Here is a 22,476-nt window from a genome sequence, read left to right on the forward strand (position 1 = left end):
CCGCTTTCCCGGCGGCCCCCGCGCCAAGATGCCTGACAGGAGCTTCCGGTGGGGAGGCGCGAGGCGGCGGCGGCGGCGGCGGTAGGTTGGGCCCGGCGGGGCGGAGCGGCGGTCCCGGCTCCTGCGGCGGCCCGCAGTGACGGGCGGTGCGCGGTGTCCCTTGGCAGGGTGCGAGGCGTGACGGGAGCGCCCGGCGGAGCGGCGCGCCGCCGTGGATGAGAGGTAGGTACGGGCCCAGGCCGGGGGGGGCGGGCGCGGCCGGGGGGCTCCCGGCGTGGCTGAGGCGGCGGGCGGGGGCGGCGGGCCCAGCTCCCCGGAGGTGGCAGCGCCTGGGCGCGGGGCAGCGCCCGGCCAGCCCGCACCCCGCCCGCGCAGCCCGTGTTTCCTTCCCCCCAGCCCGGCCGGCAGCGAGGCGGCGCCGCAGCCCGGCCGGCAGCCATGGCCGCCGTGGTGGCCAAGCGCGAGGGGCCGCAGTTCATCAGCGAGGCGGCGGTGCGGGGGAACGCCGCCATCCTGGACTACTGCAGGACGTCGGTCTCGGCCCTGTCGGGCGCCACGGCGGGGATCCTCGGCCTGACGGGCCTGCACGGCTTCATCTTCTACTTCCTGGCATCCGTCCTCCTCTCCGTGCTCCTGGTGCTGAAAGCCGGCCGGCGGTGGAACAAGTACTTTAAATCCCGACGGCCGCTTTTCACGGGGGGGCTTATAGGGGGGCTCTTCACCTACGTCCTGTTCTGGACTTTCCTGTACGGCATGGTTCACGTCTACTAAACTAACCAGGAGCCACGTTAGCTGCAGCGGTTTTTAACGAAGCAGGAGGACTGTTGCCAAGTTACCTACACAGCTAGGCCAGCTCACCTTTTACACTGTTGTTCATCGCTTGTATTGTTAATACTGTCAGTAAATTATGTCCAAGTACAAATGAATCGGTAGTACTGTTCTAATTAAATTGAATGTGAAGCACCACTTGGATGCCTCCCATGAATATTTGTTTGGTGGGTAAGGAATAACTTCCATCCCTAACGGCACAGCCATGGGGTTTGGTTAACGTGGCCCCTTGTATCCTTTGCATTTTGGGTAAGACACACCAGTTAATCCCCTCGAGATTTGCTGCCTGTCCCTACACGCAAATGCCAGTAAAAGCAGTGTGTAATGCAGCACTCTGAAAAAGAATTCACTGACACAGGGAAATACTGCGCAGTAACATGTAATTAACTGTATGTAAAGATTCGGTACAGAAATGTATTTGAGTTGCAAACATCTTCCGCAGTTGTTACATACACGCTGTCAGCAAGTTACGCTGTCATGGATGCTCCTCGCTGGCGTACACAGTGGTCGTTAAGCAATGCTCTCGCAAGTCAGACACTTTGCTCCTTTTTAGTACAGTTGTGTCCCGTGAAATGTAGACAGTCGGGTAAGTGCAGCGTGTTATTCCCTGCCAGCTTGGTCTGCACTGAACACACTCAGCCTGCTGGCATTTTCTGTGATTGAACAGTACTTTGCTGTGGTTCCATATGCCTCTGGCAGGAACAGAAGGGCAAATTCAACTACCTGCCGTACAGGTAACAGCTTTGCTATAGATCGGCTTTGCAAACCTAGTGTTCGGTTGACTTGCTTAGCACAAGTATGTTTTCACAAAGAGGTGATATCTGCAACCTAAAACCCACGCTAAACAGAAACGCCATGGCGAACATTGCCCTAAAGCGACAAATTTTATTGCTGTACACAAGGAGGCGGGGGGGGGAAATCAAACCTAAAGAAAAAGGAATCTGGTTACGTTTTATTAGCAGCAGCAGTTGTAGGAATTGTGTTAAACAGGTGGTATAAGGAGGGGAAATATTCTAGGGGATTTTGAGGGCCTGAAGACTTAAATTCAGGAAACAGCTTTGGTCGTCTACCAAGAGGATGGTGCTTTGTTAAGTTGAAACACTGGTTTCAGTAGAGCACGGTCAGCTTTACACGTTACGATGAGCTACTTGGGCTCCATGAGCTGTGGCTTGGCCTGATGTCACATGTGGGGTTCACTATCTAGAAATTATTCAAACAGAATTAAGCTCTGACAGTCAAAAGCCTGTGCTGTTGCAGCGGCACGATAATTCTGCCAGGCCTGACTAGTGCAGTTATGTGCATCTTGACTCATGTTTGCCTAGAGGAGAGGCGTGTGGCATGAAGAGAGGCAGCATGGGATGTGATTGTAGCAGAGGTACACAGCTTATCCTCAAATTATTTTAAGTCCACTGTTTAGTTCTATTTTCTGTCTAAATGTTTGACTCGGTAACTCACTTGCATCTGAACAGAAGCAGCAGGAGTGGATGAGACTGGGTGGGGGTTGCTCTCAATGGCTGGATTCGAAGTTTGCCACTGCTAACAAGGGTGAATTTTAATTGAGAGTCAACCCGTACCTCAGAGTAACCACCCTGCAGCAGTTAGAGCACAGGTGAGTGCAGCTCGCTGTCCTGTTTGTGCGCAACACTTGGTGACAGCAGCTCCCTGCAGCACCACCCTCTATGGCTGCCCAAGCACTAGGCAAGGGCGCTGCAGCAGGAGTCCTTTAAATCCGCATATTCAAAGCGTGCACAGGAACAACCTTTAGCATGACAACTTCTGATCCATGACAGTGTGGCAGCATCTACAGAATACTGCTCGGTTTGTACCAAGCCACGGTGTCGAAGCTTTCAATGAAGCAGGGGTATTTATTCACCTGCTGTCTTCAGGAGCTGGTGAGATGGTTCCTGTCAGCTCGGGCAAATGCGAACTTGCAACGATGACGTTCTGTAAGCACTTTTCTCTCCTGAGATTAGTTACATCCCCACATGAGCAGAAATTCACGAAGTGGGCTGCAGTGATCTTGCTTCTCTACTGAGAAACAAAGCAGCCCTCATTTCTTGGAAGTTACCGGAGTGCTGAAGTAGCATACATCTGTCTTCTAAACTTTTCCTCCTGTTGGTGTATTTGGCAGAACCTGGAAAAATCCGTTTCACCTGACAGAGGTCCCCTTCCCAGCCTCTGCAGTACTGTTCAGGGTGCTACAAGAAACAGCAGAAGGATGAAGTGTGCCGCCCAGATTTCTCCCCACCACAAGCAATGGGTAAGTTACGCAGGAAGGACAGTCCCCAGCAAATGAAACCAGCCACTGAACAAAGGAGGAGGGAGAACATGAGACTGTCCTTGTGCAGATACTGCCAGTACCATGTTGCTTTTCAGTGCGTTTAACACCCTTTCCCTCCACTGTCAGCCACAAAACCATCTCCCTGCCTCGCTTCAGAAATCCTCCTCCCGGCTGTTACCTGTGCTGGGCTCAAGTGTCGGTTCCCTGGGCCAGCTACAGCCAGAGCCGGTGGGTAGTGGGTGAGGTAGCTGGGACCCAGTGGCTGAACTGACGCTCCGTTCAGAGCTGCAGCAGGACATTCTGTTCCTGAGATGAGCTGAGCACCTTGTTGCAGCTGTTGCAAAGGCTTTGCCCAGAGGAGCACCGCTTCTAGCGCTATCGTTGCGCAACCCCCGCAGTAAGAGTAATGGCCCCCACTGACACAGGCCCGGCTGGCACGGGTGCTGAAGGACAACGAGCCCCTTCCCCTCCTGGCTCTGAGAGCCGCTAACTGCTGCCTTTCGTTGCGCTTGCCGACAAGAGCAGTCCTGCTGCTTTACATCTAAAGCTGCACGTAACACAAGCGAGAGCTGGAAGCGGTGGCCACAAGCCAGGGGAGCAGGAGACAGGTTGAACATCAGCCTCGACACTTCTTGGAGTGCCAGTGATGTTTCGCATCACGGCTCTTCTGCATGTGGAAGCAAAGCGCAGCCACAGGATAACGCTGGCTACCAACGTAGGTACACATACATCTACCAGTAGATACAAAAACATTCATTTGGTGCCTTCTTTTTCCTTTTATAAAATCCTTTTATAAATCCATAGTGACGACACACTGTTGCAAGCTCAGGATACCAGAGAGTATCTCAGGGAAAGAAGGGCGGTCTTTAAAGGACCTTTTTTTCCCCTGGGTATCCCGATAATAGACAGCAGACCTGATCTGGGGTATCTCCACCTCCCAGTGCTGGTGTGATTTCACACCTGCATGGTTTTCCTGGGACACACGTCCAGCTGGCAGACCCATCACTGTGCCTAGAGCCCACCGAGCTGGTCGGGGCTCTGATTCCCGTTCAGCGTAGGGCTAGATAACGATTTCCTGGAACTGGACCTGAGGAAACAAGCAAAGGTGATGGGCAAGGCGAGCAGCCTATTTTTGTTTCAGGAAGCAACATGGGCAAGAGGTTCCCAGCCAGGCCTGCCCACCCCACCACAAAGGCTGTCACCCTCCGGACAGCTGAAGCCCCAGGTCTCAGTTCCACGAGGCTCTGGAGCCCTTGGAGCTGCCCCAGTTCCACCCCCAGCCATTACAGACCGACAGTGCAAGGCCATTTACAGTGCAACCATGACACAGCAGCTTCCTAACTGCAGCAAGGGATTGCAGAGGGAGGGAGGAGCTTGTAAACTCACTTGGAGGAATATAATTTCCTGGAATTGGCCTTTGTTTGCCATCAGTGTTTACTGTGTTCCCATATCTCCTTCTGCTTCTGTTAGTCATAACAATAAAACCATTATATTTAAATGCAAAAGCCAAGCCCACTTACTTTACTTCCTCATACTTCTTCCCTCGATAAAAGTTACTCTTTTTAATCAGATACAGCAGCACCAGGTCACAAAAGAAAGCTCCCTGCAAAGAGAAACAACTTGTGTTTTTATCTTCAGAGGAGAAGAGGAAGTGTTCCGGTCTAATTAGCAATCAGCATTAATTAAAGAAGAATAACTTGTAGGAGCTGTATTTTCCTTCACATTCCATGTAATCTCAGGGGTATTTTGACTACCCCTTAGTACTGATGTACTAAGGTACATTAACAAGGGCCTTTAAGCCAGGACATAGACACCTGACTGCCCAGAGCAGCAAAAACTCTGCTGGAGAAGATACAAACTAGCTGTCCTGCTTTATTCTCACATCAGCTAAATGAGGGATGGGGGTCCCAGCCTGTTACTTTAAGAAAACACATTCACTTACCGCTCCCATGAGAGCAAGCCCCGAACCAACATTGATAATGGTGGGAATGATGTTAAATTTCCCTGCCTAAAAGAAAAAAAGTCGTGAGGTACTCTGTGAAAGAAGCAGTCAAGAAACGTGCTTGGTACTGTGTGGTACGACAGGGAAGCTGCTCGTGCCCGTGACCATGTTTTGTTAGCAACAGGCAGGCGCAGCCCCAGAAGGTTTGCAGTGGACAGTCTGGGAGGCCAGAGGTCTGTGTCTGCGATCCAACTGTCCATGGCTGCGTTCCTGGGCTTGCACCACCCCTGGCTTAGGCTTCTTTTTTCTGCAGTGCATGTGCATGGAAAACAAGTCTCTGGGGCATAGTTACTTCTGTCAGACTTCACACAAGCCTGCTTTTAGGTAGAAGAGATGCTGACTTACGTGCACTCCAGGTCATCTTTCTTACACAGCTAGCTCCACATGGATGAATGGCAAGAGCCCTTTCCTACGCCAAGCCAGGGAGGCTGTTCTCATCCCAGAGCTGCCTTCTCACTGAGAAATGCCCCCTGCCCCCTTTTTTCTCTGCAGGCTCCAAAGTATTCTGGCCTGGGTCCTCACCTTGCCATTCACCATCACATCAAAGCGGATTCCATATGCTTTAATGAGCGTCCGGTAGTCAACCCCCTCAGCATCCCGGTAATATTTGGCGAACCTGGAATACAACAATGCTGATTTTAACTCCATCATCTGCCCCCTACACACAAGAACCCATCTGAAGTCACCTATCTCGTCACACAGATCCATTCCCCTATCAAAACCAGCTTTAGCTTGCCACGAGCGTGACTTCCACCCTCCCCTCCTCTCCAAGCAGTGCACCTGGCTGGGGCCATGCCTGGCACAGTCCCGTACGACTTCGCTGCCAACCTCCAGTGCCCGCGAGCCAAACCAGCCCAGCTGCAGCACTGCACTGGGTTCTCCTCTTCACCTACCTGAAGTTGTACCCAGAAGAGATGGACTTTTCTGCAAACTTGTTATCCAGCCGGCTAAAAGAATAGTGAGGATTACATTCAGAAGGGGCTTTATCAAGATCACAGTTCCATTCAATCTGAATTCCTATCACACCACCCTTAACGAAAGAGAGAGACAGTGTGAGTTTTTTAAACTTAATTCAATTAATGTGTCTTCAGATCTGTCAGATCCTTGGGCAAGTTTTCCCCAGGGATGCGAACAGCTGCACTTCTGGTCACAGACACGAGCACACACACTTCTGGATGGGCTAAATTCATGCTTAGGATATTAATCACATTACTCCACCCACAACCCTAGCTTTCCCTATGCTGGTATCCTAGGAGGAGGTTTCTCATCCCAGGGCACTGATTTCGTTAATTTAGGTGGCTGTAACCTACTTCAGTGGAGATGATGCTCTTTTATGCGGGGATGAAGTTCACAAGCGCAGAAGCCAGCACAAAGCCTGCCCTCTTCTCGCCCTGCGCTTCTCGGGATGCCTCAGGCTGGCTCCATCTTCCCCACTGTGCTCTGCACACCGGGTCGCAGCCTGCCTGGCACTGAGCCCCAGGACTCCACGCAGAAACGTGTCTGTCCAGGGAAGCCTCCTGGGGTGTGCTCTGAGCAGAGGAGCCCCACTGGCCTTCCAGAATCCTGGGTTTAAATCGATGGTGTACTAACATTGAAATTAAACAAAAAAACCCTGCTGGCAGGGCAGCGGTTTGGGAATAACAGACAACTGACCTGAGCATCTCTTCCAGAGGACCCACATCCCCCTGTCTCCCGTGCCCTGGGGACAGGATAAATGGGACCAGCTTGACTTTAAGCACCAGCATCTCTCCACTGCAGAGTTCCTCAGGCGGTCACCAGTGGCTCTCCTCATAGCCACCCAGCGAGCGGTACGGCTGGCTGGGAACACACCTGAGCCCGAGGGGCACTCCTACCTCCAAGGCCATTTCCTGGAAGTCGCTCCCAGCCCACTGCACGATGTTCCCCAGGGTGAAGATGGGGCAGTAGGGATGCTCCTTGCTGTAGTAGCAGCTCTTCAGGTAGGACTCATTGTTGGTGGCCAGCACGTTCATCCTGCATGTAGGGAAGAGGGAAATCCACCTTGTCTCCCTCTTTGCTTGCCTGCACAGCCTACGCCTCCCAGACTGCAGAGACAGGAGACTCCTCCAACACCCCTCGTGCACAACAGAAATGGTACCTTGTCACCAGCCTTGTCGCCCTGTGAGCCTCTCTACTGCTGGCCCAGGGAAAGCAGTCTGCCCACACAAAAACAACCTCCAGGCCAGACAGGGACTAGGCCAGCTGAATCTGGGCTCAAGAAAGGACTCACAAGGAGCAGGTTGCCAGAGGGCTCCAGGGCCACCTGGTTTTCTCAAGGAAAAAAAAAATAAAGATGCTAGAAATGTCTAGCTGAGCCTGGGAGAATAGCAAAACCACACTCCTTTCTACACATATTTGTTTTGTTCGTATGTAGCAGCAAATGCAAACAAATATTTTTTAACTTGCATTTTCCCAGCCTTGTCCAGGCACCTTCATTTTTAGAAAAGAGGAGGAATATCTGGGAGCAGAAGCAGCTCAGGAACCTGACTATGCACTGGCTGGCAGACAGATGCATCTGCCCTAGGAGCTCTGGCGCATCCCATGCTGTAGGAGCCATCGCAGACCAAATCTGGTGAAGGACAGGCTTATCCCAGTTGCTCTCTGAGGAGCTCCAAGCCCTCATTACCTCCTTGCTGCTGCACAGCCTGAAGCCAAAGCCCCGCTCCCCCCCACCCCCCCACCCCCCCCCCACCCCGCCTCAGAAGAGCGAACACCATCTGCCCACCCCAGCCCTCAGGCAGAAGCACAGTGGAGCAAACTGAGGTTACTGGTGCTGTGATGCAGAGGACAGAGGGATCTCCAAGCACCTGCACTTACTTGGAGAACTTAAACTTGGGGAAGTGGATTGAGTTCTTGATGTAAACAGTGAAGTTTTCTGCACTGGCGAGAAGTGGTTTCCTGGAAAAGAAGGGTTTGTTATCTGTTTTACTTTTGTGCCCTGCCCACGTGCTAGAGCTTGAATTGCCATTTTAGAAACAGCTAGGTTTCACCCTGGGGCACTAGGCCAGCCACGCCGCTTTCCCCACACTGCCAGCAAGGAGTTGGCGGGGAGCGTGCAGGATGAGGGACAGCCCTGAGCGCTGGAAACAGCCCTGGGACAGCCAGTGAGCGAAGCAGGGGGGAGCAGGGGGCCTGTCCTGCCAGGGGGCCATGCCGAGCTCCCTCCTGCACTTGAACAGCCAGCATTCAAGCAAGCGTCCAAGCAGAAGGAACCCAGGAACCGTCTTGAGTAACATGCAAGCCAAGCAACCCAAGCTTGGAAATAGCATAGGATGGCCACGTACTTGGGTTTGGACCTTTTCTCCACTGGGCACCAGGCCAGTATCTCACAAGTCCCTCTGATGCTGTCCCTGTCTTTCACACAACGGCCAGTTTTAACCCCTGCAGCACAGACATCACCAAAAAGGTCACACAGAGCAGCCACCTCCTCTCCTTGCCTACAGGGCACGTGAAAATCAGATGCTTTTCACTGCTACCCTAAGCCCTCCTCCCTGCTGTGCAAGGGCCTCTCAGCTGGAACAACCAATCTCTTGTTGCTTCTCCGAGCAGCCCGGGGTGCTCTGGCCCAGCCACCACAGAGCTGTAAGCAAGGCAATCATCTTAATAAAAGACAGTAAAGAAAAGAAAGTCCTTGCCGCTCTCTGTGATCAGAGATATCTGGAGCCGTAACCAGGCTGATGCCTCTGAAGCAACATGACTCTACCACAGTGCAGGAGGAGGGACCCTTCTCTTACCATTGCCAGCCACCACTGCTTCCCCTGCCAGGCAGTCCTCGTCCTTGTAGCACAGGGCGCTGGGGATGCTGATGCTCTGTGAAGTGAAAGAGGGCAGAAGTGAGACCGGTGACAGGACACGGGACTCAGAGGGGTAAGAAAGAGTTGCTGATGTGGGGTGAGCTCTCTGTAGGATGGTGAATAGTTTAAACGTGCAGCTGAAGTGGTAACCGTAGGTTGTGCAAATAGCTCAGCGGTATCACACCACCAGCGACACCGTGGCTCAGCTACAGCGCCCTGCTTTTGGGCTCTGTTCAGTCTGGAGAGGGACGGGCTGGGGAAAAACCCTGACACCACGGAGCACTCACCGAAAACAGGCAGGAGCCCACAGTACTTCACCTGAAGAGATAACCCCACCTTTGAGTTCAGCTGCAAGCTCTCCGAGCCCCAGCTTACCCCCCTCTCGGCTGCACGGCCGGCTAACGCAGCCACTAGAGGACAGCCGCGTCCTGAACCAGCACGCTGCGCTCGCCGCCCGGCTATATGGAAAATTAATTTCTGCTGCATGGAGACAACACTGCCTGGATAGCCAGCGTCCTCCCCCAGGCTCCATCCCATCCTGAACCACAGAGGACAATTCAACACAACACAGAAAGAACTTGTGCCTCTGGTCCATCAGGCACGTTCTGGAAGGTACTAAGCACCCTCCCATGTCCTGAAGGTAGCGAAAGCCTGAATGTTCAGCTCTTCCCAGGATGGAAAACTCTCAGAAAGTCCCCTCTACCCGTAACTAGGCTGAGTCACCTCAAAGTTGTTCTCCCATGGCTTCTTGTGACCCTGAGCAATCACTGCTCTGGTCTTATCCCCAGCTGGGCAATGTCCACCACCTTCAACTAAAGCCAGCAAAACTCCTCCACATGATCAGTGCCTCTGGATATTAAGGCAGCTGAAGCTCCCAGGTTTGCAGTAACCAGCCCGATTTTCACAACTGCGATACTACACTACAGAAAAAAAACGTTCGCCTTTCATCCTTCCTGTAGTCGTTGCTCCCCAGGTGTCCTCTGTCAGTTCTTACCCCCAGTTTTGTAGGGGTCTGGGGGCCAAGGGGCTCAGTTCTTCCTACCTCAGGACACGTGGCTTGCCTCTGGTTTGGGGTCACAATCAGATTCGTCATGACAAAGAAGACATTTTCACCCTAGAATAAACAAAGTAAGGCAGGAAGAGTTAGAAAACCTGATTTACTCTTAAAGTACCTGTTAGGAGGAGGCTGCAGCTCTGCAGAACAGTAACGCCTCCCTCCCTCCTGATGCTCTTCAGGCTGAGATACAACAGCACCCTGTGTCTGGATACTTGTTTGGACGAGGTCGGTGGGTCTCTGACTTAAGGGGTTCTGCTTGCTGGCTGCTGGGCAAGCACTTGTCCTCCTTTTCCATAAGGACATGGTGCCTGATCAGGGATCAAAGGCGCTGTCCCACTGCCGAGCCAGGGTGTTTGTTCTGAGCCAGGGTCAGGCTGGCCGCCCCAGCTGTGCTGCTACAAGCCCAAGCTCGTGGAGCAAGGCAGCAGGGCACAGCGCAGGAGCAGACTTAGGGCGACACTGTGGACGTGATAAAACAAAACAAAGCATTTCTAGCACAGCTGTAATAGAGAGCATACAGATCCCTTTATCAAGCTGTCGGGATGACTGTCTGAGACATGTAAGGTGAGACTTGACTGCATTTTCATCCCTAAAGTCCTTATTTCTAGCAAAGTAGTGTTTCCTCTGTATTTAGGCAAAGCCACAATATGCACAGCTGACTCCCATTTTGGTGCCTTCCTTTCTTTGCACATTTATAGATTCCATTTGGTCCCTTCCCTGCATTCACCAAGAAGTTAGAACAGTTAACTTTTGCCCTTAACGGTTTCCCCTTAACAACCAACCACCAAAGGAAACCACAGGGAAAACAAGCCTGAAGGCAGTTCTACAGTCAATGAGAAGGGAGAGAAAGCAGCTTACCATGGCACTGTGGATGGAGGCTGGTTCCCCACTCAGAAATGAAATCAATGTCAAAATAAACCACGTGCTTCTACCATTTCTGCTCCATACCGTGTGCACGTGGGCAAGGGAGGAGGGTCAGCACCAAGCAGCAAGTACAGAAACACGGGTTGTCTCCTGACAGCCCCCCAGCACTGGGGAGCCTGACCCTCACCGTGCCGAGGGGGCACACACAACCATCAGAGCCAGCCCACGGTCCTGGCGTGAGGCACGGCAGCCCTGGGACAAAAAAATCCTCACCCACAACAGGAACCAGCAGTGTGTCCAGCCCCGCCGTGTGTCACACCGGCTGTGTGCGTGAGCAGGCACCTGGTGATAAAACACATGACCAGGAGCAAGCTCGGGAGCCCTGACCCCACAAGGCTGCTCTGAACCACAGCAGGAAACAAGACATTTCTGCAAACCTGTTGGAGAACAAGCCCAAGAAAGCAACAAGGGAAGGATTCACCAGGTGAATCCCTGCTCTATATTAAGCTTAATCCCCAAGTGCCAGTGGTTCACCCTGTCCAAGGGCATTCGCAGCCCTCAGAGTGAATTTCAGCACACTGAGTACATGCTGTTTGTTCCGGAGTCTCTCAGAAAACCCCTTCCAACACACAGCCCTGCCTGTTGCAGGCAAAACCCAGAGATCTCCGGTTTCCATGCATGAGAACAGAGCTCAGTGCTCTCGCAGTCGCCTGGCTCACTCTCCTTCCCTCGCTGTGCTTCGCATGGGGTGCATTTATCCCACACTCCACCAGCACCCCGGGACATTGCTACACCTGCCCCAGCAGGAGGGACAGTCAGTCAGCAGCTGCACTGGTGGGCTCAGGATTGCTGCCCACTGCTCTGGGGAGGAGAAAGGGTTTCTCCCAGCCCTCACTGCCTCCTGCTCTGCTAGCCAGGTCTCTCCGTGCAAACCAGCCCACCCAGACCCAGCAGGACAACGCAGGACTCTTCCTCCACAGTGAAATGAGACAGATTACGCAGCAGCTAGCAAAGCAAGTCACTTAATGTGCTGGTAGCAGGTGTTCAGATACTCCTAAAAACCCAAGCAGAATGCATTTCATGGCTGAGCCGAGACATTCAGCAGACAAACAGTAATCAGCACATGGAGCAGGAAACCTTGTGAGATGTCTACATTTGCACCCCCAGCTTGCTCAGTTGAAGTTGCTGAGCTTCGCTGTGAGCCCCGGGTCTAACATCACCGTGGTTGCTGAAGGCTGATGCACACCAGAGCAGACTGCAGTAATGCTGGATTTAATGTTGTAGCCTTATTACACAGTCTCATTTGGCTTCATGATGCCATACCCCAGACATCTGCGTCGCAGAGCACAGCAGCAGAGGCAGAGCTGGCTATCTTTACTCAGCACAGCACACTACAAGGCCTCCCAATAAGCCAACAGCCAATAACAGGGCCATGGAGTCACAGGAGAAACATCTGACCAGTTAAAATACAGGTCAGCATCACCATTTCATTTCTGGGTGCGCACACCAGCCACCTGCTAAGTGTCCCAGGGCTTCCACACAGCTTGAACAAGAGGCACCGCAAGCACCTGCCTGGCTTCCTGCTGCACAGCACACGTCAGCCTGGGACTGAGGCTTTGCACTGGAATTGGTGGAGATACAGAGCACAGATCCACAGGTCTGAGTAAGAGTGGGCTGCAGCAGGAGGAATGTGAAATGTTATTCTTTGTACAGACAAGTAAATTGTTCAATTTACAGCTTTCTGCCCCATCAGCACAGGGGCACGATTTTCCCCTCGCACCTTTCCACACACACGGTGGATGCTGGCAGGGGAAGCACAAACAGCCCCTGGTGAGCACAGCTCGGCAACTTCCAGCCTGGTGCTGGGCCACGTCTGCTGCCAGCTTCTCCCCTTAAGCATCAGCCATCTCACCTCACCCAAGTGAGGGAAGCAGCAAGGCACATTTAGCCGGACACATTTCAAGCAACCCTCAACTGCACCACATTTTCTTTCCATCTCCCCCGGCTCTGAGCTGCCCCGTCCATGCCTGCCCCAGCCCAGGAACAGAGGCAAGCAGATACTTTGCTCAGCTGAGCAGTCCCACCAAAGTCCACAGGACTTCTGCTTGCAAGGTTCTGTTTGCCAAGTGTCACAGACCTTTGCAAGAGAGACAAGGCTGCTTTGATATTTAATGAAAGGACCTAAGAGAAGGCACAGCATTGCTTTCTTGTAGCCCACCTCCTGCTTATTCACAGGAAGGACCTGGATATGGATATGTCACTTCAGCCCTTCCACCAGTGACCACGCTGAAGGATGTCTTTCTAGCTGAACAGCAGAGAGAACAGCAGCGGGGTGATGCCAACCTGTGGAGGGATGACGTAGTCTGCAACATCCCACAGCCTCTCCCCCAGCTCCGAGGTGTTGGTGAAGGCTACCCCTTTCAGCTTGGTGATGACAGAGCTCTGGAGGGACGTGTCTGTGTCCTGATAGCCTTTCTTGACAACAAACACCCACCTGTGAAGAACACATCAGGTGGCAGCATTAGCAAGTGGGGTGAGGGAACAAGTTAACCAGAGAAGATTTACACCAGGGCCAAACACCATTCAAGGGCAAATCAAAGCATGCCAATGACACCAAGCTCTCTGCAACTACTACTGCAAGTTTATTCTAAACTCTCTGACATAAGCTGTGCTTACCTACAGCACTGGAGAAAAAGTCAGGACTAAGATCCCCCATGCAGGGAAAGGTGTAATAACTGCTCACAGGGTAAGAAAAGCCAAAGCCTCCACCTCCCTGTCCTGTGCTACGCTCAGCAGCCTCAGTGGGAAGAGGGGAGGGGAGGGCTCTGTCTTCCTCAAGATGAAAAATAATATCAGCTTTTGCAAGTTGCAGTGAGGCGTGGTTGGCTTCACAAATACGCGACTGACTCCCACTTTTGCAGCCTGCCATTAGGTTACTGGTCCAGCAACAGACCACGGCTGGGGAGATGCAACTCCTGCAGGTCACCTGAGTATTACTACCAGCAACCTGTAGGGAATCCTCTCAGATGGAGACAGGATCTTTTGTAAGCCAGCGCAATGGTAACAAACCTGACTGCACTCTGGCCTCTGAGCTGGGCTTCAGGCTTCTCACTGGCACACCTGGAAGGGCTGCTGCCTCGCTAAGCAGTCCAGGGAAAAGCTTTGCTTATTTCTCCCCACTGCAAGCAGCAAGAGCTTTGTATCACTAGGTGAAAACCTCTCTGGCGTAAACAAAATGCTTCCAGCTTCCCCGCAATACTGCCCAAGTCACCTGCCAAGACAACAAATCACCCAGACCCTTGAAGAAGCTACGTGTGCCGGGGCAGGTTTTGGCAGAGGGATGCAGGCTGCATCTGCTGGCACAGCTCCCCTTTGCAGCACGCTGACCTGGAGTGCACTACTGAAATGGAAAATGCACTACAGAAAGCGAAAGCATCCATCTCGGCTGAGCAGCACTGATAAATGCTGCCCTTCACCTGCTACTGGTGATAAACCTGACTAATTTCCCACCACTGTGAAGTTTCCTGCTTTCCCGTTTTCCCTGAGAACACTCTTCTTCTCTCCCAGGAAGGCTCAAAAGCAGACCCTTACATTTTCCGCAGTGAATTGGGGAAAAAATGGCAGCTGCTTGCAAGAAACAATCCAGAGGTGTTTGATGATCAGGTGATCACAATCCCCGAGCCAGCCTCTAAGCAGGTACAAGGGGTACATAATCAAGCAGTCATCAGACTAACACTAACCATGTCTGCAATAAGCTGTAAGCCCCCAGCCACAAAACAGTCACTGCAGGCACCATCAGTGACAGTGCCAAAGGTGTGCAGAGGCAATAGATGCCTAGTGAAGAAAACAGCTGGTCTCTGAACGCTCACACAGTCACCGGTCATGCTTATCCCTCTGGGATGGGAGATGTGTCCTCAGCAATGTTATCTACAGGATTCCTTCTCTAGCAGCTAATACATGCCAGACCACTGAGACTTCATTTCTGCCGTCCTAACTAACACAGGCTCTGGAACTGTACCTCTTTCTATAAATAAACCCAGCACATAAAAATGACTCTGCTATATTTAATCAGTGAAAACATGAGGTGTGAGAAAGGTGAAGGGACTCAGTACAGACAGTGAGGGGAAAGAATTATGAATCACGTTCTGAAAAGCCTCAGAAACTCAGGAAGCAATGACACAGACAGCACATAGGCTGGATAATTCCAGGTCTGAGCCTGCAAGCTGCAAGGAGTATTGCTGTGCTCATTACATGTCAGTGTGACCAGCCTCTTGCAGAACTGGGCCTTTTCTGAGAAGTGCTCTGGCTATCATCTCCATGCCAACTCACCCTGCTCCAAAATAAATGCATGGCAGCTGACATTTGTGCTGCCTCAGCCTCCTCAATCCCCGCTGCTGCAGCCCACTCCAGCAAAGAAATCTGCCGCTTTGTGCTGGGTTCGCTCCCCTTCAGACTCGAGCATGTCACGCAGACAACCCAGGTTTGTCCCAGGGCAACCATGGCCATAAATGCTATCCTTCCTAATGAGTCAGGTATTGAGGTTTGGCACTATGCCCACCAAATACAGAAATAAAGGCGTAAATAATGCAGTACAAAGCCATAGTGCCGTTTGATCTATTTTTAACCCGACCTTAATCTGGAAGGTAGAACTAAATTTAGCAATCCCTAGCAGGTGAAAAATCAGATATAACCTATTAGACATTATAAAATCCAGCTGTATAAACAAGCATAACTAGCTGCATTCGAATCCTAAGGCACAGCAAGCTGTCACTGTACGCCGAGTATCCTACATTCATCTTCATCACAACACAGCAAGCAAACACAACCGCAGCAGTACGTGAAACGCAGGGTGATTCTTACCCCACCAGGTATGCCAGGATGGAGAGCTGCACCACTCGATAGAGAACCCCCACCTTCTTGTTCTTCGCAATGACGTATTTCTCTGTTTTGTAATCAAAAAGCGATAGAAATAAAGCCTTCCAAGCCACCTGCCCCATGGTCCCAGCTCGCTCCGTACCCGCGGCTGGAGCCGGCAGCAGCGTTTGCAGCAGCTCACATTAACCACACATGCTCTGCACGGCAAACTGACACACCAGCCCCTTCAGAGCGAGAGGCTGATCTCCTCCCTCCCGGCAGCTGCTCTCAGGTCACAAAACAGCAGCTGCACTAGCACCAGAGCCTGCCTTAGCTACCTCCCTGCTAATTCATCCTCTGGGGAAGCCCCCACCTCAGTTTTGGCCCCAGGCTTCATTTCTCCCCTCTCAGTCACAAAACGTTTATAATGAAACATGTTATAGCCTGAAGTCATGTTACAGCATCCAAGGTGACAGAGCTAGAGTCTCTGTCAAGTATGAAAGCCTTTCTTCAGCCTTTACGTGATGGCAAAGCACCTGGTTAAATTTTTCATTTCTTATGCATTTGTGTGAGCAATAAAAACTTGGGTCCCTACCAGCTGTCCAAAATACCTGCCTGTCTACTACATCTTCCCAACTTAAAAAAAATGACAATCCAACTTAAGAAACTAATAAATAAATTCTGCATGTGGTTAAGGGATTAATCACCATCACATCTCACTCAAATGCACAGCAAGTGCTGAGCTAGGCACATATAGATGCCAAACATACAGTCTGATGCAATACAGAAGGGAGAGGAACAGTTTAACTTTCACCGAGATAAGAGTTGTTTATTAGCCCGTAGTGCAAGAGATAACTCCCAGTATAACAGAGACATTGCACATGCAAGGACATGAAACCACCATCACTTAAACCAAGAAGAGTGGACACTGTCTTCTGGCTCAGGAGGGAACGAAACGAGCTCCAAGATGGAAAATGAAGTAAGCCTGGATCTTCCAGCAGCCTGGCTAAAAGAGCTAATGTACCTCACCAAGAGGAGATCCAGAAGCAAGCTGGGATCCAAACTGGAGTGTGCGCTTCCCAGTGGGATCCTGTACTTGTGCACTGCCAGGAGATGCCTCCCAGGGGGTTATTCTGGGGTGGGACTGCCCATAGGCTCTAACAGAGACATGAGGTGGTGTGTCAGTGCATAAAGCACAGGGTTTACTGTGTTCATGCATGAGCACCCAAACAGCTCACACCTGAGCACCCACAGTTAGCTCACAGGGCTTTGTCTTCAGATTACATGGACTGCAGCTGTGATACAGGCTCAAACACAGGTCAAGAGAGTGGGTCACGCTATGGAGGCAGTGCAGAGGTGGTCCAGCACACGCACCTCTGCCCACGCAACTCTCTCGCCAGGGAGAATCATTCTCAAGACCTCGGGTTTTATGAAAATTGCTCCTTCATCCTCCTTAAATTCTGTTTTATGGATGTTTAAATGGATGGATCAGATCTAATGTGACAAGGTTGCTCAAAATCACAAGAGAATCACAAACAGTGTATTAACAAATGAAACACTATCCTCAAAATACCTCCTTTTGTCCCTCATCCCACAACCATCCCCAGAGTTTCCTTCTGCAAAGTGGAAAAAAACCCCATTTCTCCAGCAACTGCAAAAGTAGAACAGAAATCTGCCTGTGGCCTCCTTTTAACCCAGCAGCTGCTGCAGTGCCCAGCTCCAGCCCCACGGCTGGTGGCCGTTTCTGCACGTGGTTCTTCCACGCGGGGCCCCTGGTGTGACGGGCAGGCTGCTGAGCGAGCCCTCACCTCCCGTGCACCCCCCGTCTGCTCCACCGCTTGGACCCAAGATGTGGGAGCCCCTGGGGCTCAGGGTTAGCCCCAATCCTGCTCCCAAACTGTGCAGCCTGCCTTCAGCCTTAGCACAAGCCAAGGGCTGGTCTAGCTCACCTCTCCCACTGCCCTCAACCCTCCCTTACCCTATTTGTGTACCCAACGTGGGCAGCCCCTCTTTATCTCCCAAAACATGTTGGCTGCTCCCCAAGCCTGTCCTGGAGCCCTCCTTCTCACTCAAGCATCTGTTACTGATCCATTACTCCTTAAACGTATTTGTCCATTGTCCCCCACCACTGCCTCATCAGATGCCTACAGACCAGACAGTGGCTAATCCCAGTCTCGAAGATCCTCTGTGTGGAAGCCTGAAGCACAAATAAAAAGCTTTAAAACATATAATAACCAAAGCAGACAAAACCCTCCAGGAAAACATGCTGCTGCAGGGAGGAAGGAGACCATGGGGTCCATGAAACCAGAAACAAGTAAGGAAGAAGGTAGGCTCTGCCCATCTTCCCTTGCCACTGCCCAGACCCCAAAGCCAAGTGGTTTAGCGCTGGGGCTGGGCACGGGGAGACTGACCCAGCTCCAGGAACCAGAGCTCTATGGAGACAGGAGCATCCTAAAGGAGCCACCACCTGATCTTGTGCCCAAATTGCTCCTAGGTGAGACACTTTGCTAGGGTAAGCAGCTGAGTGACAGCTAAGCACCACTTCTGATGGTGGGTCTGGTCCCACCAGAACACCACCTGCATGCCCCAGCCCTGCTGGAACTGCGCCAGGGACAGGACCCAGCAGCGGGTATATCCCACATCCCAGGACTGCCTCCACCATTGCTCCCACCACACGAAGGACACCCAAGCTCACAAAGTATCAGCAGAGACAAATCAGCCCTTGGTGTCTGGAGACACCCCCACCTTCCTCATCTTTCTGGGTGACTGCACAGCCTAAAATCAGACCAAGACACTTGCCAGCAGTTAAACAGAATGTTACCTCCTGGCCTGGTTTTACCTGGTGGCACAGACACAGGGCTGCTGTGAGTTTTTGTAATTATTTTCCAGGTCAATTAATGTGAGAAAGGATTGACACAAGCTAGAAAAAAAACCCCGTTCCTTAAGAGTGAGAAATGTTCCTGCTATAGGTGTGACCTGAAGATGTCAGCCAGGTTTGATCACTTAAAAAAAAAAAAGATGTAAAACGTACTTTCCTTAGGGGTTTTTTGAGCCATCAAGTAGAATCACAGTTGCAATACTTGTTTTTGAATAAGAAGTTTCAATTTGTATCAAATGTACCTCAGAATATCCTGACTACTGCTCAGCACAGGCTAGATTTGTGCTGACAACACTGTTTCTGGCATGCCTTTACTGATATTGTTGTTACCACCTTCTGGTTCTCACCCCTTTATTTTTTTTCTTGCTGGAACTTGAGATTACTGGTGTGTTCCTGAGTGTCTGTGGGTTGTCCAAACATAAGCAGTTACATTCACGGGGATGGGGGTAAGTGGCTAACAAAATCTAATCATAATCAGTTAAAGACAAAAAACCAGTAGTTTCTCTTAGTCCTTCTCAAGGGACTGAGGCTGCATCTCTTCTGCAAGGTATCTTGAATTTCCCATGGGAAAAACAAATTCTGCTCCTTTCCCATGAGGGTTATTTGCTCAATCTGGAAATTCTCACAGGAAGGATTTCTCCTCCAGTACTGAAACTCTCCCTTTCTCTTCTTCTTATTCCTGGCATGTTACACCTACACTCAATTCCTCATGCCGTTTCCCATAATTGCCTTCTCATTATTCACACGTAGTCACAGAACACAGTCCCTGTCTGCCCAGACTGCTCTTCATCTACATTTCCATCCACCCGTCAGTAGCTCTTTGCTGTTAAGCTGCCCCACAGCTGAACTCAGCCCAGTCACGAGCCTCTAAATGCCACGCAAAGGGACTGTGGAAAAAAACCTTAGTCCCCTGCCCTGGCACAGTGGCATCTGAAACACAGCGAGGTCACATCTGTCTCTCTGCGGTATTGTAACACAGAAACATTTCAAGATCAGCCCAATACTATCTTTCAATTGCACCCAAAAGAGACCACGTGTTTTCCAAGCAATGACAGGCAGTTCTGGCCAGCACAGACGTGAACTCACAAGTGACTGCCCAAGGTGCCCGTTGTAGGCACTTGCCTTGTTTGCTTCCGGTTCCAAACAATCACCCCCGGGCATTAATTCTCCCAGTGATCCCCACCCCACCCTTTACTGAGCTACCCAGTGCGACAGAAGACATCCACTCCCTGAGACACGAGGGCTGACTCAACATGCTGAGGTATTTCTGAAGCACTGGAAATGCTCCTGCAGCAAATGCTTGAGTGATGCAGATGCATCATCTTATAGAAATAGGCACCAGACCAGCTACAGAAATAGAAAGGAGACAAGGAGCAGAGGATGTAAATAGGAGATAAACTATTTTGGCAAGGAAACGAACAGTGGAAATGGCAGAGGTCAGCTCTCCCTATCACTGTTTTTTCCTCACAATATTATACTTGTAGGTCAACATCTAAAAAAGAAAAAACAAGGTGAAGGAGCTGAACAGGTTAAGAGAGGAAGTTGCTTTTAAACCACATCTCATGCACAGAGAAACTCACGATGGATTTGGATGCAAGAACAAAGAAATAGGTGTGCAGCCTGCAGTGAGAAATGCTTTGTTCAGCTTCTTTTCTAATCTTCACTGTGACTTTGCGGTGTAAATAAGAAGTGGGTTGCCACTTGCCAATGAAAAACTGACAAAAATCAGCCTCAGTATTTGTCCTCCTAACTAATACCACTGCATACCCAGCCACAATGGAAATCTTCCTTGCAGAAGCTATTAGAAAAACATTCAGCCATTTTTGCCTAGAAAGGGAATCTGCAGAAAGAGTCTTTCTGTCATTATCCACAGGAGCATCCAAATCTGTCTGCAGAAGTGAGAAATGGAAGCGTGCTGAAGTTCCACCAGAATATATTCTCTCTTTGATTCAGCTCGTCATTTCCAAGAGTCATTTTCAGCTTTTGAATGCATTCCACGTTGCCCCCCCAAGTCTTGAATCTTCTATACAGTGTGCTGGAGGTCTCGTTATCATTAGCCAGAGTGTTTATCCACTTCTCTCCCCCAACCCAAGAAGGTAAAGTCCTTGAGGAAGACGACCAGAGAAGAAAGAAAAATACTGCACATCTAATGAAACAAATCCATCGTGCCCTTTCTGTGAGGGAGCTGGCACTGAATCAGATAACAGAAATTAAATAAAAATGCACATAAAACATTGCTAAGAGATCGAGTGCAATGATAGCTGGAACAGCAGCATTGCACAGTGCTGTACTGCAATGTTTTCACCTTCTAAAGCCAGCCGATAAAAGCATCATCGAGGATTAAGAGGAGAATGTTAAATCAAAGCCTGAAAGCTGAACGGTTTTAATAAAATGTGAATTCATATTAACCACTGACTCAAAGGTGAAACCCTGCTCTTGAATATACCTGACAAATCAGTCTTTTACTTCTTTACGAACATATGTCATTCCTGACCTGGAAAGGCATGAAACTGGTCCTGCCTTGATAGCTCTATCAGAGCTCACCTTGCTGCAAGTGCTAAGGAGGCACCTTCATTCCTTTTCTTCACCTTTGTCACACAAACAGTTAGAAAGTCCAGACTGAGACCTCCCCCCCTTCCTCCCTGGCATTGCCAGCTGGGAACTCTTTCCAGCCATAGGAAAAGATACATGCTGCTCAGGCTTGATCCCCAGAGGAAAAGGTTTCCTGAGCAGCACCCTCAGCCTGGACCTGACCTTGCCTCAGCTTTGCAGGCTGGTGATGCTCTAAGCCAATACGCGTTACCGCTGGCAAGAGGCTGATGTCTCCCAGCTGTGCTGCACATACTGGAGCTGGTTTAGCCAAGCTGGCAGAGAGTCGAAGCAACCTGCTTGCAGCAGTGCAGCTCCATTCCAGCTCATTTACCCTGTTACAAGAGACAGGAAATTTCTCTTTTGAGCAGCAATTCAATTAGCCTCCAAATAAAGCTTCCCCAACAGGCTCTCAAGCCCAGCAAAGCACTCCATGGCTCCTATCTGATGCTCTTATGTCAGCACCCTGCACTTAATAATGAAGAACTACTTAATGCCCTTTTCCTGATAAGCTTGCTCGAGCGTTGGACTTCCACTTCACTTTCTCCTGCTAACCACCAGGCCACTGCACTCCCACAGTTCGACGCATGAACTATCAGCTTCTGAACACGCAGAGGGAATTATAACTCAAGGCTTGTGAATTTTCCTGGCATGAGAGAATGATATAAGCAGCTGGTATCACCCCTGATTAAAATAGCATTGCAAAATGCATCCTGTCCTCCCCTTCAAGGACACAATTAAAAAGCGATCTCAGATACATCAGCCCTTGTCAGTCACTGCCTACCTTCACGCCTCCTACTCCTTGGTCATATCACTGCAAAAATAGCCAGGATCTAACAGGCCAAACTCACCTGCCAGAAGCTAATATCCAAACGTGGACTGATGGAGCCAAGCCTGACCCAGAGCTAAGACAGTTGATGGGGACAGATGATAAGCACCAGTCAATGGGTAGAGAACAACCCTGGGCTAGCAGCAGCATTGAGAGTCGTCCCTCCCCAGCAGAGCAAGACAAAGGTAGAATAACAAGTCCCTCCAGCCTAACAAGCGGTGTTGGGAGAACAGACCCGAATGGACAAGAGTTTAGGACATAATCCATACTGGTCTGTATTTCCTAGTGAAGAGCAGAGACACCCTGTCTCCCCCAGGAAGCTGTGGGTCTGCAGACACTCTGCCACCTTTGGTGATGCGTAAAGACCACGAATGACTCTTACAGCTCAGAGGCCTCTAGGACACCTGCAGCAGCTACTCTGTCTATGACACCTGGACACCAAAGAGCCTGCCAACACATTAGCCTGGCTGGGGTCAGGTGCT

General features: G+C 50.8%; 2 protein-coding genes across 9 annotated transcripts; one reads left to right on the plus strand and one right to left on the minus strand.

Moving 5' to 3' along the window:
- Positions 1-27: 27 nt before the first annotated feature.
- On the plus strand, positions 28-966 carry EMC6 (ER membrane protein complex subunit 6). 2 transcript variants are annotated; one of them, XM_037372678.1, is made up of 3 exons: positions 28-81; positions 168-222; positions 397-966. In XM_037372678.1, exon 3 carries the CDS (start codon positions 439-441, stop codon positions 769-771), a length of 333 nt encoding a protein of 110 aa, XP_037228575.1. In that variant the 5' UTR covers positions 28-81; positions 168-222; positions 397-438; the 3' UTR covers positions 772-966. The 2 variants fall into 2 exon arrangements, with proteins under 2 accessions (XP_037228575.1, XP_037228567.1); XM_037372670.1 differs by having other exon boundaries at positions 60-222.
- A 225-nt stretch (positions 967-1,191) lies between these two features.
- P2RX5 (purinergic receptor P2X 5) lies at positions 1,192-16,424 on the minus strand. Of its 7 annotated transcripts, none has more exons than XM_037372559.1 (13): positions 15,705-16,424; positions 13,188-13,338; positions 11,118-11,186; positions 9,918-10,037; positions 8,864-8,939; positions 8,414-8,510; positions 7,947-8,027; positions 6,965-7,103; positions 6,005-6,141; positions 5,634-5,727; positions 5,052-5,117; positions 4,630-4,712; positions 1,192-4,196 (listed from the first exon to the last, which is right to left on the minus strand). In XM_037372559.1, the coding sequence occupies exons 1-13, from the start codon at positions 15,839-15,841 to the stop codon at positions 4,121-4,123; spliced, it is 1,326 nt and encodes a 441-aa protein (XP_037228456.1). In that variant the 5' UTR covers positions 15,842-16,424; the 3' UTR covers positions 1,192-4,120. The 7 variants fall into 7 exon arrangements, with proteins under 7 accessions (XP_037228456.1, XP_037228462.1, XP_037228466.1 ...); XM_037372565.1 differs by having other exon boundaries at positions 9,966-10,037; positions 15,705-16,422; XM_037372569.1 differs by lacking the exon at positions 11,118-11,186 and having other exon boundaries at positions 15,705-16,421.
- Positions 16,425-22,476: the final 6,052 nt, after the last annotated feature.

This window comes from Falco rusticolus, chromosome 1 (genome assembly GCF_015220075.1).
Source record: "Falco rusticolus isolate bFalRus1 chromosome 1, bFalRus1.pri, whole genome shotgun sequence".
Taxonomy (NCBI): domain Eukaryota; kingdom Metazoa; phylum Chordata; class Aves; order Falconiformes; family Falconidae; genus Falco; species Falco rusticolus.

Excerpts from the sequence above, each read along its gene's own strand:
- EMC6 (XM_037372678.1), top strand. The coding sequence starts at position 439 with ATGGCCGCCGTGGTGGCCAAGCGCGAGGGGCCGCAGTTCATCAGCGAG.
- P2RX5 (XM_037372559.1), bottom strand. The coding sequence starts at position 15,841 with ATGGGGCAGGTGGCTTGGAAGGCTTTATTTCTATCGCTTTTTGATTAC. Across the intron at positions 10,038-11,117 it reads ACTGCTGGTTCCTGTTGTGG|GGTGAAAATGTCTTCTTTGT; the intron begins GTGAGGATTTTT and ends TGTTTATTCTAG. Across the intron at positions 8,940-9,917 it reads AGACCCCTACAAAACTGGGG|AGCATCAGCATCCCCAGCGC; the intron begins GTAAGAACTGAC and ends TTCACTTCACAG.